The 15,255-nt window shown below is 62.8% G+C and overlaps 1 protein-coding gene across 6 annotated transcripts in view; it reads right to left on the bottom strand.

Annotated features, from left to right (window-relative positions):
* Positions 1-1,024: 1,024 nt before the first annotated feature.
* BAIAP2 (BAR/IMD domain containing adaptor protein 2) overlaps positions 1,025-15,255 on the bottom strand; it is a 74,435-nt gene continuing 60,204 nt past the window's right edge. For 3 of the 6 annotated variants that reach the window (XM_009191430.3, XM_009191433.4, XM_009191432.4), the window contains exons 8-14: positions 13,440-13,661; positions 13,052-13,253; positions 12,478-12,679; positions 11,261-11,329; positions 10,491-10,653; positions 8,917-8,951; positions 1,025-1,482 (exon numbers count right to left, since the gene is read on the bottom strand). In XM_009191430.3, coding sequence (XP_009189694.1) covers positions 1,413-1,482; positions 8,917-8,951; positions 10,491-10,653; positions 11,261-11,329; positions 12,478-12,679; positions 13,052-13,253; positions 13,440-13,661 — 963 coding nt within the window. In that variant the 3' untranslated portion in view covers positions 1,025-1,412. Of the gene's footprint in view, positions 1,483-6,456; positions 8,452-8,916; positions 8,952-10,490; positions 10,654-11,260; positions 11,330-12,477; positions 12,680-13,051; positions 13,254-13,439; positions 13,662-15,255 lie in introns of all 6 variants that reach the window. The other 3 variants (XR_004179534.1, XM_003913548.4, XM_009191431.4) reach the window with 3 other exon arrangements.

Below are 15,255 nucleotides of genomic sequence, written 5' to 3'. Positions count from 1 at the left end.
CCTTTGTGTGTTGTCTCCTGAGGTCTGCCGATAAAGTCCTGGACAGGAGGGGCTGTGCCGTGGCTGGGGTAGGAACCTGATGCCACCCCTTCCTGGGGCCAGGAGGAAGCTGCCCCTCTCTTCCCCACTGCCCTTGGCACACCCTGGTGGAGGGGATGGTGTTCTGGCCCTACTGTGTCTGGGGGTGCAGGGGCAGATCCCTGCAGGTCTCCCTTCCTGCAGGCTGAGTTGGCCTGGTGGGGACGGGTGAAGAGAGTGGACCTACAGGCCTCTCCAGGACAGCCTCCTCCCTGCCCTTCTGAGGGCACTGTCTGTCCCTGGGCCCAGGGTGGAAGGCGGAGTCAGGAGAGTTGAGCACAGCTGGGCTCCCCTGCACCCTCTGCTGGCCAGCTCTCAACTGCCCTCCTGACCTGCCAACTCTGCAGCTTCCTGTCCCCGGGCTGTGAGTGGCTGCAGGCAGGAATGGGCTCTGCTGGAGACTCCTCCCCAGGCAAGGGCTGCTGTCACCAATGCAGCTCTCACCACATTGTATTTCACCTGACAGTATCGGAGAACACAGATCTGCTGATGAAGTTTTAAAACCCCCAACTCCAGCAGAGTTCCCCAGTGCCTGCAGGAGTGAGTGGGGGTGGGCGAGGTCCACCCAGGAGTCCTGGGACAGAGCCCAGGAGCGGGGAAGCCCCCACCTGCCAGCAGGTACCCTGCTGGTGACCCCGCACAGCACCTGACAGCTGGCCTTTGGCCACAGGAGAGAGCTGGGCGGCCCTAGCAGCAAGGTTCTGGATGGGAGGCTGGGTAGGGAGGAGGCTGGGGAGGCCCTCGCGACACTGCCAGTGGGAGTGAGGGGTCCAGGAGAGCCCCACTGAGGGGCATGGAGAGGGACCAGGCCCCACACTCCAGGCGCACCTGCCAGGCCTGCAGGGAATGACGTGCTTATGGGAAGTTCATCTTCCAGCCAGGATGTGGGCGCTCCCATCCCCATGCTCCCGGCCTTCTGGCCCTTGGGTGGACAGATCACACCTGGTGCAGAAGGAGCCTGTTTATTAGGCAGGAGAAGCAGCAGGGCAGCCGGGCTCCCCTCCCAGCCACCAGCTGGCCACATGTCCTCCCTTGACCCAGGGGCACCCCAGGGCTCCATGGCCACGTGACCAGAGGTGTATACCCTCAAGAGGTGGCCCCTCGGCCCTGGGCAGCGCAGCCAGTGGGTCTCGGCCCTTCAGGGGCCTGCGCCCCCCTGTGCCCAGCCCTGCCCAGAACAGCTGGGATCCAGCCCAGGCCAGACTCAAGTGGGGCAACGCCAGGCAGCTGGGGCCTGGATGTTCTCTTAACAGGAACGCACAGAGGATGACAGAACAGGCTGCATGGGCAGAGTGGGGGAAGCCGCCGGATGGGCAGCGCCGCAGATGTGGCCATCAGCTGAGGAGAGGGGCAGACCTGTCGTTGGTCACTGTCGGCTTCAGCTGGACATGGGCGAAGGGATTCCTGAAAGAGAAAAACGTGGTTTTAATTTAGGGCAGAAGCCATGGGTAAACTCTGGCACCTGGGCTGCCCAATGCCCCAGGGATCCCCAGTGCTGGATGCCTACAGTCCGATCTCAGGGCACAGAGAGCTCGCAGACAACAGAGGCTGCTCTGGGGGGCAGGGAGGGTCAGGTGCCATCTGCAAGGCTGCCTGACCCCAAGGTGCACCACCCTCTGCTCACCCTACGTGACCTAGACAAGGCAGAGTGCCCCCACTCTGATCCATCACCCTCCCAGCAGCGTGGGTGGGCAGGGCAGGGTGGGGCGGGGCAGGCCAGCCGCACCCTCCCAGTGAGGGGTGGACATCACCACTGAGGCTGGGGACTCAAGACAGCCCTGAACCGGGCACACATCAGTTTGGTGGCCCCCCACCAGGCCAGGCCCACACCCAGGGACACAGCTTGGCAGAGCGCCCAGCCCAGCCCTGGCATGGGGGCATCCAGAGGAAGGCAGGTTAGGCTCGCGGCTCCCTCAGGGCTGCAGATGGACACCCACGGGCCCTGCAGAGCAGCTGGCCATCCCCTGGCCAGACAGTTGTTCCCCTGCTAGGGGCTCAGCCACCTGTCCCCCCGGGGGTGCCGCGCCCTCCCCCATGTCCCCGGGGCCACAGCTGATGCACAAATACAACTCGAGACCAGAATTTGAAATGGAACAAGATGAGCACGGATGAGGAGGACCCTGTGGATGAGAGGGGAGCCTGGGCCTTTCTCTTTGGAGTCCCCACCTTCGGAGGGGACAGCACAGGACAGGATGGGGGATGTCAGGCAGCTCCAAGGGTGACAGTACAGATGGCATGTGGATGTTAAGACGCAGCAGGGACGGGACTGTGCTCCGGCAGAGCTGTGCTTGGACTGGAGCCATTACCTGGAGCGGAGTCACCTCTGGCACAGTTGGGTCCACAGGAGCCTGGGCAGCCGGGAGCAACCCCCGGGGTGGGCAGGCAGGGCTCCATCCAGCTGCCCAGGAGGCGGCGCAGGGCAGGGGCAGCTCCCTAAGTTTTCCTGAGGACTTTTGTGTTTTCTAAGAACCTGAAACACTTCAGACTGAGTTTTTAAGAGAATGAAATATGTGGAAGAGACTGATGGGTCTGCGGAAGGCTCTCAGACTTCCAGATGGCGTCTGAGCATTGGCACCCTGCTGAAAGGATCTTTTGATCTCTCAAATGCACTGGAGCCTCAGGGTCTGCTGGATTCCCGGCTTCTTTCAGCTTTGATCTGTGCAGCTTTGCCCTTCATGGGGCCTGGGTAGGGGCTGCCTGGGGGTCCGATGGTGAGGATTCCACCTCTATCCGTGATGTCAGCCCATGCCCTGTCTCCCTGCCAGGCTAGACCCACCCCTAGGGAAGTGCTCTGAGTCCCTCCACAGGCCCAGGGTCCGGAGGGAGCTCCGGGGAGATTAGAAATGGGGCTGGCTGGGCGCGGTGGCTCCTGCCTGCAATCGCAGCACTCTGGGAGGCCAAAGCAGGAGGAACCACTTGAGCCCTGGAGTTCAAGACCAGCCTGGGCAGCAAAGTGGACCCGTCTCAAAAAGAAAAAAAAAAAAAAAGGCCAGGCGTGGGAGTGGAGCATGCCTGTGGTCCCAGCAACATGGGGGGCTGAAGTGGGGGGATCGCTTGAACCCAGGAGGTCGAGGCAGTAGTGAGCTGTGTTCCCACCACTGCACTCCAGCCTGGGTAACACAGTAAGACCCTGCCTCAAAAAAAAAAAAAAAAAAAAAAATGTGGGTTCCCGGAGAAGGGGCCTAGACCTGGCCCAGACCACAGCCGAGGGCAGCACAGCTGCGTGGTTCTCACTCCTGCTCCCAATCAAAGGCAAAGGCACAGTGCTAGCCCAGACCCCACGGGGAGCTGCAGGGGTAGGAAGCTCTCCCACCGGTGCGGGCCTGTTCCCTAACCTGCAATTTTCTCTTCTCGTCTCCCAGAATGGTGGGACTAGGTGGAGCCCGCTGAACCATCCACACTGGGTGGCTCTGAGGCTGCAAATGCTGTATCCAATCTCAGCCTGACAGGGGCAGCGGGTTGGCGGGGACGGGGAGAGCACAGGCCAGAGCCCAAGGCTGGCTGGGAGAGCAGGTCCATGCGGAGAGGCTGGGCGGCCCCATTTCCCCCACTCTGGCCCCTACCCCTCAGCCGCCTGGGACAGACGCGCCCAGGAGGCCTGCAGGGAGCTCACTGTGCTGAGAGTGGGGGCCTAACAGCCAACAGAATGTGACGAAGTTTGGAGCCCAAGGTCACCGCATGGAAGCCACAGACATTGCTCCCTGCCAGAGGACACACGCCAGGCCCCACCTCCTGCAGGACGTGGCCCTGGGCAGCGATTGCCACGAACTACCCAGTGACACCACCAGCACCTCTCCAGCCAGCGAAGGAAAGTCACCAGACAGGTCCAAGAGCAGAGGGCCCCAAGGAGGGCCTGCGTCATGTTTGGGGAGCTGCTGGTTTGGGGCGTTCAGAGGCCTGGGCTCTTGTCTCCTCACTGAGAGCCGCCCCTCAGAGGCTGCTAAGCAAGGCCGCAGGGGTGACCTAGTGGCTTTTGTAATTTTTAAATTGCATTATTATTTTGAGACAGGGTCTTGCTCCGTCTTCTGGGCTGGAATGCAGTGGTGTGACTGTAGCTCACTGCAACCTCCACCTCCGGGCTCAAGCAATCCTCCCACCTCAGCCTGCTGAGAAGCTGGGACTACAGACGCGCGCCACCATGCCTGGCTAATTTTTACTTTTGTCAAGATCGGGGGTCTCCCTATGTTGCCCAGGCTTATCTTGAACTCCTGGGCTCAAGAGATCCTCTCGCCTCAGCCTCCCAAAGTGCTGGGATTACAGGCGTGGGCCACGGTCCCAGCCAACTGGCCGCTTCAAGGCATGGATGCCAGTGCTGCAGAGCCAGCTGTGGCCAGGAGGGCTGGGCATGGGCACTTCTGCCAGGAAGGAGCTGGCCAGGGGGCCTCTTGGGGTTTGAGGGACTGGGCACCCCTCCCCTGCCCACGGGGGGCTCTTGGTGTGTCCTGGGGATCCCGTGCCCACCACCCCTGCAAACCCACACGGCCTGGAAGAGTCCACCTCCCCGCGGCAGAGCAGCTTCCCACTCCAGCCCCACGGAACTCGGGAGCGCCTCGGAATGCAGGCAGTCGTCTGGGATCATTTCCTGAACCAACGCCTTGAACGTGAGGCAGAAGGCTTCCGAGAAGAAACAGCCGTCACAAAGCGCGTTTTGACCAGTTAGGCGACTCCAGACTCCAGACCCTGAGCCGGGCGGACAACACCTGTTCTGTCTTCTCGCGTCAGCTACTTCTCCGTGTCTTCGGAAGGTGGGCCCTTCTGGAACCGCGTCCAGCGTGGGCGCTTGGGCCTCCGCTGACAAGTATGGACAGCGGCCAGGGGTGCTCCCCCCTCCACTCTCATTCCAAGGCCCCCTTCTCAGGGCCCAAAGCTGGGGCATGGCAGGGTGGCGATGGGGTTGGGGAGTCCCTTGACCAACTGCAAGTGGCTTTCGACACCCCCAATCTCAGCTGAGTTGTCAGACCAGGCAGACTATGTGGCCAGGAAACTGGCCCCTGGCGCTGTGGAGTGGTGCTGAGCGCCACCGCCTCACTGGCACTGCCACCCAGGGTCTCTGCCCTCCACCAAGGGACGTGGTCCCTGACACAGGCTGTGCCAGCCTCATCTCTGAGCCTTCACCCCTTCCAAGTCTCACCAGGTGAGGGCAGCCCCCTCGCTCAGAGGGACCTGAGGGAGAGGGGGGTATGGAGGTCTCCCAGAAACAGCGTCTCAGAGGGGAGAAAGATGGAGGTGGAAGGCAAGGTGGCGGCCAGGGCCAACCCAGAGCATCTATGCTATCCAGTCCCCAAAGTTCAGGAGCATTTTTCTACAGAACCTTCCAGAATTCATGCTGAATATCAACAACAGAAAGGCAGCAAAGAAGACAGATCCGTGATCTGCCTGTGGCTGGGCTGCCCAGGGGCCAGGATGCCTGCTGCGACCACCAGGGAGACACAGGGACCAACGTCCTTTGTGAAGGATGCAGGCACTGGCTTTGCAGAACCACCCTCCTAGCAACTTAGGGATGGGAGGGTGGTGGGAAGCAGGACCCGCCCAGACACAGGTGCAGCGGATTGGAAGGTGTGGGTAAGGGCCCCCTATGAGGGCACAGGGCCTGCTCCTGGGCAGCCTGGCACATCCCAAATATACACTGGGCACCAGGGAAGTGGCCCACTCAACCCACGAGGAGATGGGCTCAGACCCAGACTCCAGAGTCCCACTGGAGTTGGAGCCATAGTGGCCCTGTGGCCCCCGGAGTGAGCGTCAGCTCAAACCTGGACCCAGCAGTCCTCCAGGTCTGCAGGTGCACACTTGGGATGGAGCCAGTTGGGTCCATGCTGTGGGGCTTGGGGGACAGAAGAGGCAAGGTCAGACTTAACAGCACAGCTCCATCGCCAGTGGGCCCAACACCTGGCTCCAGTGCCTATGGAACTCCCCGGGGCTCTCGCCAGGACCCCAGCCGCCAGTCTCCACGAGGCTGTCATCCTTACCAGCCCCAAAGGCACACACACCCGAAGGAGCCCAAGCTGGCGCTGCAAGTCAGGCGGGAAAGGCCCAGGCTGCAGCTGCTTGCCGGGGTCACCCCTTGACTATAACTGAAGTGCCCAGCAGGGCAGGAGAGGACCACAAAGAAGGTCAGGGCCAGAGCCATACCCAGCAGTGAGGGGAGCCCCGGGCACAGCCAGCCAGAGTCCACAAGCTTCCAGGAGGGGAGAAGGAGACTGTGAACCCAAGGAGGGGACCCAGTAGAGAAGGCCCAGCACCCAGAGCAAGAGGCAGGCTCAGTGGACCCCTGGCCCTGCCATGCAGCCAGGCCCTCCCCACCCAGGCTGCGTGGCTGAGGCCAGAGGACCTGTGTAGACCCACTGGCCAGTGACCGCACAAGAACGCCAGGCAACTTACTAACTCTAGTCAGGCGGCTCAGAATCTGGCCACTTCCACATCGGCGCTGCAAGGAAACACAAGGCTCAGTTGGAGGCGGCATGAGGTCTGAGGACTCAGGGTTGCAGAGGAGGGGGAACCACGGGCGAGCTGCCAGGAGACCGAGAACCCTGGAGCACTTGGGAGTCGGCAGAGAGCTGCTCTGGCTCTCCCTGGACGGCGCCTGCGGACCCGGCCTCACTTGCCGGCCTGGAGAGAGCCAGGAGCCTGCCTCAGCCGCAGGTGGCCCCGCACTTTCCCCTGGGGCGGCAGGGCCCCCGCAGAGCCCCGGCACAGTGAGTGACTGTCACTGGGCCAACACTGTGTGCAAGCCCAGGTGATCTAGCAGGCGACTGAGTGCCAAGAAAATACCTGGCAAAGGCAGGCACGAGGCGGGGCCCCCACGGCCCAGACGCACGCCGGGAACCGGAAGGAGGTCCATACCCAACTCGTGCAATAAATAAAACTTTTATTCAAACAAGTAACTGCAGTACAGGGCACAATTCAGATTTTTAAAAAAGGAAAGGAAACAGGAAAAAAATATGTTCAGCACTTTACATCTTCATACAAGTGTTGCTGTTTTGTGTCTACATTCATCCATTGAGCATGGAATCCCCTGGATTTGAAATCTTTAGCGGAGCGGGAACGCCGGCGCGGCGGGGTCTCTACATAGGGCCCGGTCCGCCCTCGAGTTCCCCTTAACCTCAGGCGGTCCGCATCTGGAGCTGCTTCCCACACAAACCAGGCCACAGCCCAGGCCACGGGGAGGTGTGCGGGAGGCTTTTGCTAAACCACATCAGATAAAGGAGCGTCGCAGCTTCCCAGGGGCTCCCACCAGCAGGCAGGCTGAGCCGGGCTGTGCCCTGCACTCAATTCCCCAGAGTTCAGTGTGTGAAGAGACAATACCAGTAGCCACTGAGTCCACTGTGTTTGTTTCTAAAGTCACCAAGACACACAAAAAGACGAGAGCGTTTAGGAAGAACCAGGCAGGAACCGCCTGTCTCCCCCAGGTTGGGGGTGTGGGTGCGACGTGCCCAGAGCTGCCCTCCCCCGGCCGGGCCTGGCCCACACACCCTGCCCCGAGCAGCCAGGTAGCCCGGGGCAGCCTTGATGCCCTCACAAGGCTGGTCAAAGGAATGTGGGGGTGGGGTGGTTGCTGGAGGTCTTTGGAGTGTTCGTGTGCAGCCAGCCGGGCAGCGCCTGCCCCCGACCTTGCTCCTGCCGGTGCCCGACGGGAGGCGAGGCCACGCTGCCACGCTGCTCTATGTACACTTGGCCCGCAGCATCCGGAGGGAGAAGCCCTCAGGTGCCCGGGCCCGGCCTCCCTCACAGGAGCGGCCGGCTTCCTCAGGAGGCCCCTCGAGCTTGGCACGAGCCCCCTTTCTCTGTGCAGCCCTCCACAGGGTCCGGTGACCAGAGTTTAACACCTTCCTGTCTGGACAGAGGAGGCCTTTCGCCCGGGGAAAGTCAGGATCTGAGATAACAGCGCCACACGAGGAGTCCATGCAGACGGCTTTTGTTTTTCAGGAAAAAAAAAAGTCCTTTTTCCTGGTTTTTTGTTTTTGTTTTTTTTTTTTTTAAAGATTTTTCTTTTTCTCCTAACTTTAGACCTGGCTCACGGCGAGCCTTAGAAAAGCAGTGAGTGCCACAGACACTGCAGGGTGGGGCCGAGGGTGCCCATGCGAGCAACAGGTCCTACCTGGCAGTTCTGCTTTCGAAGGCTGGGATTTTGGGGTGGGGCGCGTAAACACGGGGGGGGGAGGCGGATGGAGCAGCACCATGGACCCTGGGGGATCACAGAGTCTGGGGTCACCAACCAAAAGGCAGGGGCAGGTGGAAAAGAAAACCCAGGAACAAACCAGCGAGAGCTGAGGAGGAAAACAGACGGAGACCAGGGGGAAGGCGCGGAAGCTCTTCAGAGCAGCGGCTGCCCGGGGTCAGCGTCCTCACACTGTGGACACCAGCGTGCCGCTGCCACTGCGAAACAAAGCACAGGACGGCTGCCTGGCTGCACAACGCTGCCCAGCCACAGGCAGCGAGTCTGCCCACACCAAGCAACGCCCCTTTCAGCAGCTCCCGTTGGCCTCCTGGCCCTCCAGGAAGGCAAAGGACAGGGGTGGAGCGCAGGCTAGGGGCAGAGGAGGCTGCAGCCCCAGCCACGGATGCCGGCCTCAGCCACCCTCCCCAACCTTGCCTTTGCCTGACAGGGATGGATGGGGCCAGCCAGATGCGATGAAAGAGGGGCAGGGCCCAGGGGGGTTTCCGTATCACTCGGAGAGAACAGGAGGCCCTGGGGGACGTCCCTGGCTCTGGCAGGGGTGAAGGGCCAGGCTGGGCCCTAAAGGAAGAAGAGGTGGCCCCAGGTCCTAGGAGAGGGACCTGCCCCACCCAGCCTCTTCACACCCACCCACGGTCCCAAAGACAGGTCTGAAAGCCCCTTACCTGCTCATGGACCGCGCTCCATAGTCATCCAGGCCCTGGAGGGAGAGGTGGAAACACGTCAGGCCAGGTGACGGGGCCTGTGGTCACCCACAAACGGTGATCCTGCCTGGGCAGGGTTCAAACCGTGTTCCCTCGGAAGGCTCCCCATCTCCTGGCTGCAGCACTCAGAGGCCTGCCTGGAGCCCCGGTTCCAGTGGTAAAGTGATGACTGCCCAAATCAATGGGGATGTCTCCTCCAGCCAGTGGCCACCTGAATTTGTAGGCTTGTTGCACACTCCCAAACACATGCAAGACCAGCCTCCTGGGACCCTCCGCCCGCCCCCAGGGAGCCGAGGCCCCCGCAGGGCACCTGCAGCACCTCACCCATGCCTGGGCAGGCCCCTGGGACCCCTCCGCCCACCCATGGGACCTGGGCCCAGACCCCACCTACAGTTTCCTGGAAACTTGTCACATGTACCATCCTGGCCCGTGGGAGGGTGACACTGCCTGGGAGAAGAGCCCAGGTGTGGTGCTGGGGCTGGCTGCGCCCTTTATCTGCCAGCATGGCCTGGCCTGGGACCTAGGGCAGGTGCAGACCTCTCCCTTGGCTCTCCCAGCACTGAGTCCACCCCAGAGGCCGACCTGTGGAACACCCACGGCCCAGAGCCCGAACCTCTCCAGGTCGCATCCTGCGGCCTCAGCTCAGGCTGTCAACCTGGGGGCCCCTCACTTGTGGGTCGATAGCTGACCAGTCACCCAGGCTGCCCGTTATCTCAGAAAAAGGTGGGTTCTCTTCTCTCTACCCACTGCCTGAGGCCCAACCCTGGAGACTGGCCCTGGGAACAGCTGCTAGCCCAGCCAGCATCCCACAAACGACCCCCAACTGAGAAGCCCCAGGCCGACAGGGGTCTCCAACCCTCCAACTCCAGGAGCCTCCCCGGACGGCACGGGTTGGGACCTGGCAAGCTACCACGCACACTCACATCCTGTCCCAGCCTAGACACCAGGACCGCCATGATCCTGGGCTTCCGAGGACACACACGAGGGCCTAGGACCCAGGCCCTGATCCTCCAGCTCTGGCCTCCTGGCACCAGAGGGCCTACATCCAGAGTCACGCTGACTGGAAGAGTCCAGCCACGTGCCAGGGCTGAGCAGCAAGCACTCCCATCATATGGGTATGACTGAGGGAGCCCCGTGGTTCTCATGGAAGGGATCCTAACCCCCTGGCTCTCCCAGAAGGTGGCCGGGTCCAGGCCCACCTCTAGGCCAGCCACTTCCCAGCCCAGACGCTGCCCCCTTGGGCAGAGCAGTGAGCTGCCCATGGCTGGCTGAGGGCACCATGAGGGACGGGCCCACCCCACCCCACCCCACCCCAGCGTGCCAACACAGGGAGCCTGCTGGGGCGAGGCGAGCAGCCTGTGGCCGAAGCAGGGGTGTGCACACATTCCTACATCACGGAGCCTTAACCCCAGGCCTGTCCAAGGAGACCCAGACCCGCAGCCGCCTGGCCCCTCAGCGGAGGCTCCAATGTGGGACGGCAGGCTGAGCCCACTGTTCCACCTGCGGGCCCTCCTAGCCCAGGCCCGCCTGCTGACCTGGGAGAAGGCGGGCACAGCCACACTGTAGGGCCTCTGCTTGAAGCCGCTGGTCGTCTGGGCGGGGAAGGCCCGGGAGGCGGCGCCGTAGTCAGGGGGCGGGATGGCCAGGTCATCCTTGTCCAGGAGGTTGCCGGTGCTGCTGCTCTTCCCTTGCTGCAGGCTGCAGGGACAGGGACTCAGAGATGGCCCAGCAGGCCGGACACCCCCAACACCCCACAACCCTGTGGGCTCCCTGGACGGCCCACCCTCACCTACCCCATGCCACATGCGGGAAACTGCTCTCAGGCCAAGGCTGTAGCCCTGGTGACCATGGGCCAGGCCAGTCTGGCCTCCCTCCCTCCTCCTGGCCATGAAAGTGAGTCAGGAGGACTCCAGAGGGGCTGGGCTGCCACAGCAACCCCAACCCTCCCAGCAGCCATGCACCCCGCCAGCTTTCAGCTACTGCGATTCTCTGAAGGCTGGGAGAACCTGGAGGACCTGGGACAGCCAGGTCCTTGCACACCTGGCCCCCAGGTGCTGCCCCCACAGCACCTGCTGCCTGCACTGGTGTCCCCAGGGTTCTCGGGCCCCACCACACAGGGTACCACCATGCTTCCACCCTGAGGGCCTCAAGCGCCCAGCTCTCAGGGCCACTGGGGATGGCCCTGCAGTAGCAGACAAGGAGCCAGAAGCCCATCCCAGCTTTCCAAGCCCAGGGACCTGCTGGTGCCATCGCAGCCCCTCTCCAGAGCTGGGGATCTAGCACTCCCATTGGGCCCAGCGCTCACCTCATATGCAGCCTGTCACTGCCGTCGCTGTCCAGGACCCGGGTGTAGGAGAAGGGAAACCAGCCCCGCCTGGAAGAGAGGCCCCAGCTAAGAGCCACACTCAGCCCGGAGGCCCCGGGTGGGGGCAGTGGCTCCCCATCCCCCATCGACCACCACCCAAGCACAAGTCCCTCTAACTCCCCAGCACGGCTGCGCCGCTGTCTCTGGAGGAAGAGCCTGCTGCTCCCACTGTGCGCTCAGCCTCAAGAGCAAGGTGGCCCAGGCTGTCCCCAACCTGGCGGGAGCTGCTGGCCCCACCAGACCCAACTGCAAGGCCCCAGAGCCCAGGCAGAGCAGTTGCTCCTGCCTCGCAGCCCCAGTGCCACACTAAGTCACGGATGGCACCAAGACGGGAGTGGCCACTGGAAAAAAGATGGAGCAGCCTCCTGGGAAACCCCCTGCCCTCGGCCCCCTCCCCAGGGTGGTGGCTGCAAGGCCAGGCTTAGGAAGGCACAAATGTCAGGGCCTTTTCCCATCTTGCCAAGAGACACACCCACACAAACACAGCCCTGGGAAGGCAGCCCCCAGGTCCAGTGAGGGTGGCACCCTGGCCCAGCCTCTCTGAAACAGCATTCAGTAAACTGGGGAGGTATGGCCCATCTGACTCCATAGGTGACTTCTAGAACTCCAAACTTCCACATCTGGCATGTGGAAGAACTGAAAGCTGCAGAAAGCCTGCGGTCTCAGGATGGCCAAGCCCTGCTCTGCACCTGCGAACTGTGGGAAACTGACACCCACCACAGGGCTTCGGCCAGACGTGCTGAGGGCGTACACGTGTGGGATGCCACACTCTACGCCAAACTGAGTGGCACATCGAGGCGATGGAGCAAGGAGGTCACTAGACTGCGGTGAGAGACTCCTGCCGTGGGGGGAGACCCCCGCCGTGGGGAGAGACCCCTGCCGTCGGAGGAGACCCCCGCCGTGGGGGGAGACCCCTGCCGTGGGGGGAGACCCCTGCCTTGGGGAGGTAGCGGGAAAGGCCCCTGCCAGGGAAGGAGATGCCTGTTGGTGGTGAAGACCCCGGGTCACGCTTGCTCTCACTGCCCAGGTTTTCTAGGGTGAGGACCTGTGACCTGCAGTGAGTCTAAACACAAGGTCCCAGCGCATCTGAGTGTCGCCGCCCCACACACTTGCTGAAGGCAGCGGCTGCCTGGAACCCGCCCCCGAGAGACACTCACATCTTGGTCTTCTCACTCTCTCCGTAGTGCCAGCCATCGCGGGCCTCAGGCACCAGCAGGGTAATGAGGTCACCCTCCTTGAAGCTCAGGAGGGTGCTGTTGTCCCCGGCAGCGTGGGAGAAGATGGCCTTCACCCGCATGCGGCCGTTGCGCTCCAGGCCGGCTGCCATGGAGCTCGAGCGAGGCAGAGTCTTGTTCTCAGCTGTTGGGACAAAGGACAGGTAAGGGGACGGCCGCTGGCTCGCGGGGCAGCAAAGCCCAGGGAGCCTGGCTGAGGTGCTGTGCCCCAGGTGGGCGAGTGAGCCTTTCCCGGGCTGGCTAAGCTCTCCCAAGCAGCAGCTGCCTGCTCCTAAGTGGCTGCTGCCTGCACCAGCCTGACCCAACCCAGTACCCCACTCACGCCCTGACTAAGCACCAGAGGCCTGACAGGAGGAAGCTGGGTGCTGGGCAGGCACATCTGTGTGTACCACCCGTATGTAGGCACACACGGCCACACACTGGTGAGCCTCAGGGTCTCCCAGTCCCCTACTCGGGGGTGTGACATGTCTGGGGAGGCACACCCAGGGACCCTTACTGGCGGCGTAGCTGTTTTTCGGGGTCACGCTCTTGCGCACGGGGAGCGTGTTGGAGTAGGAGTCGCTAAGCTTGCTCTGAGGCTGCGGAGGAGACAGGGATTTGGGCTGGGCAGCCTTGCGGTCAGCCCACGGGCTGTAGTCCTCGCCATCCGGGCCTGCGACGCCGTTCATGATGGGCGTGCTGTCCTGGGCAGACATCCGCTGTAGGGAAGGGGGTAGAGCAGGCTGTTGCTGGAGCCCACCGCGGGCAAGACCGGGGGAAAGAGAACCCTCCACCTCCAGCCCCTCAGCAGGGGGCCTTGGGCTCTGCACCCTGGCCACCCCCAAACCCGACAACAGCTGCCCTACCCACCCACACCCGTGAAGCTTTCCAGAGGCCACACTCACCCCCACGAACGGTGCCAGCTCAGGGGGCACCGGCAGGGGCTTGGCCCCCGGAATGGGGTCCGAAATGACCAGATTGGACTTGGAGGCCGACAGGGCGCTGGGGAGGGTGGCGCCGTTGCTGGCTGCCTGCTGCATCAGCTGCACGGCGCGCTCTGGGATCTTGCTGGGGTCAGCGCAGGCCTGTTGCCACAGCGGCAGCTTCTGTGCCAGCAGCTCCTTGCCCTGAAGTGGAGGAAGCAAGAAGGGAAGGGTAAGGGCTGGCTCAGGCTCCTGCAGCCGGGCACAGCCCTGAGAGCCCTCCCTGAGCACCCTCTGGGGCTGGAGGCTGCTCTTCACCAGGTGGTGCCTCTCAGCGAGACAGGCCACCAGTTAGCCTCTGACCCCAACCCACAGAAGCGGCTGCTGGAAAAGGGCCTGGGATGTGACCACAAGTCATGCAGTCAGGGGACCTCCAGGAATGAGAGCAAACGCAGGCCCAACCCCCGTGGGGCCCATCAGCGCCTGGAGGAAGGAGAAACGGACAGGGGCGCACAAGGTCAAACCCCGGTGGGCAAACCCCAAAGTGCTAGGAAGGCATCCCAGGTGGCCAGGGGGAGGGGGCGGTGCTGCCCAGTGGGGGTCAGCCTGGCTGCCGAGGGCAGGAAGGCGGCCCTGTCAGACACACTGAGGTTCACTGCTCCACATCCACTGCCCGTGGGCCCAAGAGCCTGCTCTCCCTTGGATGTACTACTCTGCAGCCTGCTGGACACACACCAGCTGAGCACAGTGGGGACAAAGGAGCAGGAAGCCACAGGCGTGGCGAAAGGTTGTGGGACTAGGGGCCAACCAGGCCTGGGTCCTGGGAGCTAATCAAGTAGCCCCTGCCCCTCCTGGCCTAAGCAGGCTGCAGGGCCTAGATTCCTGGGACCCCCAGACCCTAAAGCCCTGGGCCAGAACTGCTCTGTCTCTAGCACCTCTGGGGTCTCTCCGGCTTTCACTGATCCCCCCACTCATCCCTATTCTGTTACACATGGCTGGGCACCCACGTGGGGGACCCACAGAGGGTGCTGGACGACAGCCCTTCTGAGCAAGTCCTACCCACGCCACCCTCACCCCTCCACTGCTGGCTTAGACCAGGGGTCAGCAAACCACAGCCCGAGGGCTGGCCTCCTGTTTTGTAAACAAAGTTTTACTGGAACACAGCTGCGCTGCTATTTGTGAATTCATTCACGGCTGCCCTCACGCTGCAGTAACAGAGCTGAGACTCCATGGTCCACAGAGCCAAAAGCATGAACTCTGTGGTCATTCAGAACGTCCGCCGAACCCTGGCTCAGATCAGTGGTAGAGGAGTGAGTCTTGTCGGGAGCGTGGAGAGGCCAACAGGGACCAGCATTAGGGCTGACAGCCAGGGGACACCGACCACTGACCTCACAGCAGCATGGCCCTGACGCAGCGGCCACAAGCCAGCGTCACCCCCTCCACCCTGAGAGCCCCGAGGCAGGCCCAAACCCAACCACCAGGGAGCTCCTACGAACTGCCCTGGGAGGAGGCTGCCCTCACACCCTGGCCCCCAGCCCAGAGGCTTGTCCACGTGGGTCTGTGGGACACAAGCCTCTTCCACACATGCCCGGGGGCCCACGAGCCCAGGAGCTCAGCTGTTGCCACTGCACAGGCACATCCCACAACCCCTCCTGGGAGACAACAGCACCTGCGGCCTGGCTTCCCAGCCCTCCATCCCTGCAAGCAGCACCCCGGCCACTGACAGCTCTGGCTCCCTGGCCCTGTCACAGGGCCTGGCCCCCGCCAGAGGGCGCAGACGCTCGCCACAGTCCTGGGT

Source organism: Papio anubis, chromosome 17 (assembly GCF_008728515.1).
Source record: "Papio anubis isolate 15944 chromosome 17, Panubis1.0, whole genome shotgun sequence".
In the NCBI taxonomy this organism is placed as follows: domain Eukaryota; kingdom Metazoa; phylum Chordata; class Mammalia; order Primates; family Cercopithecidae; genus Papio; species Papio anubis.
The sequence above is the reverse complement of the archived record's forward strand: the minus strand, read 5'-3'. Positions and strand labels throughout refer to the sequence as shown.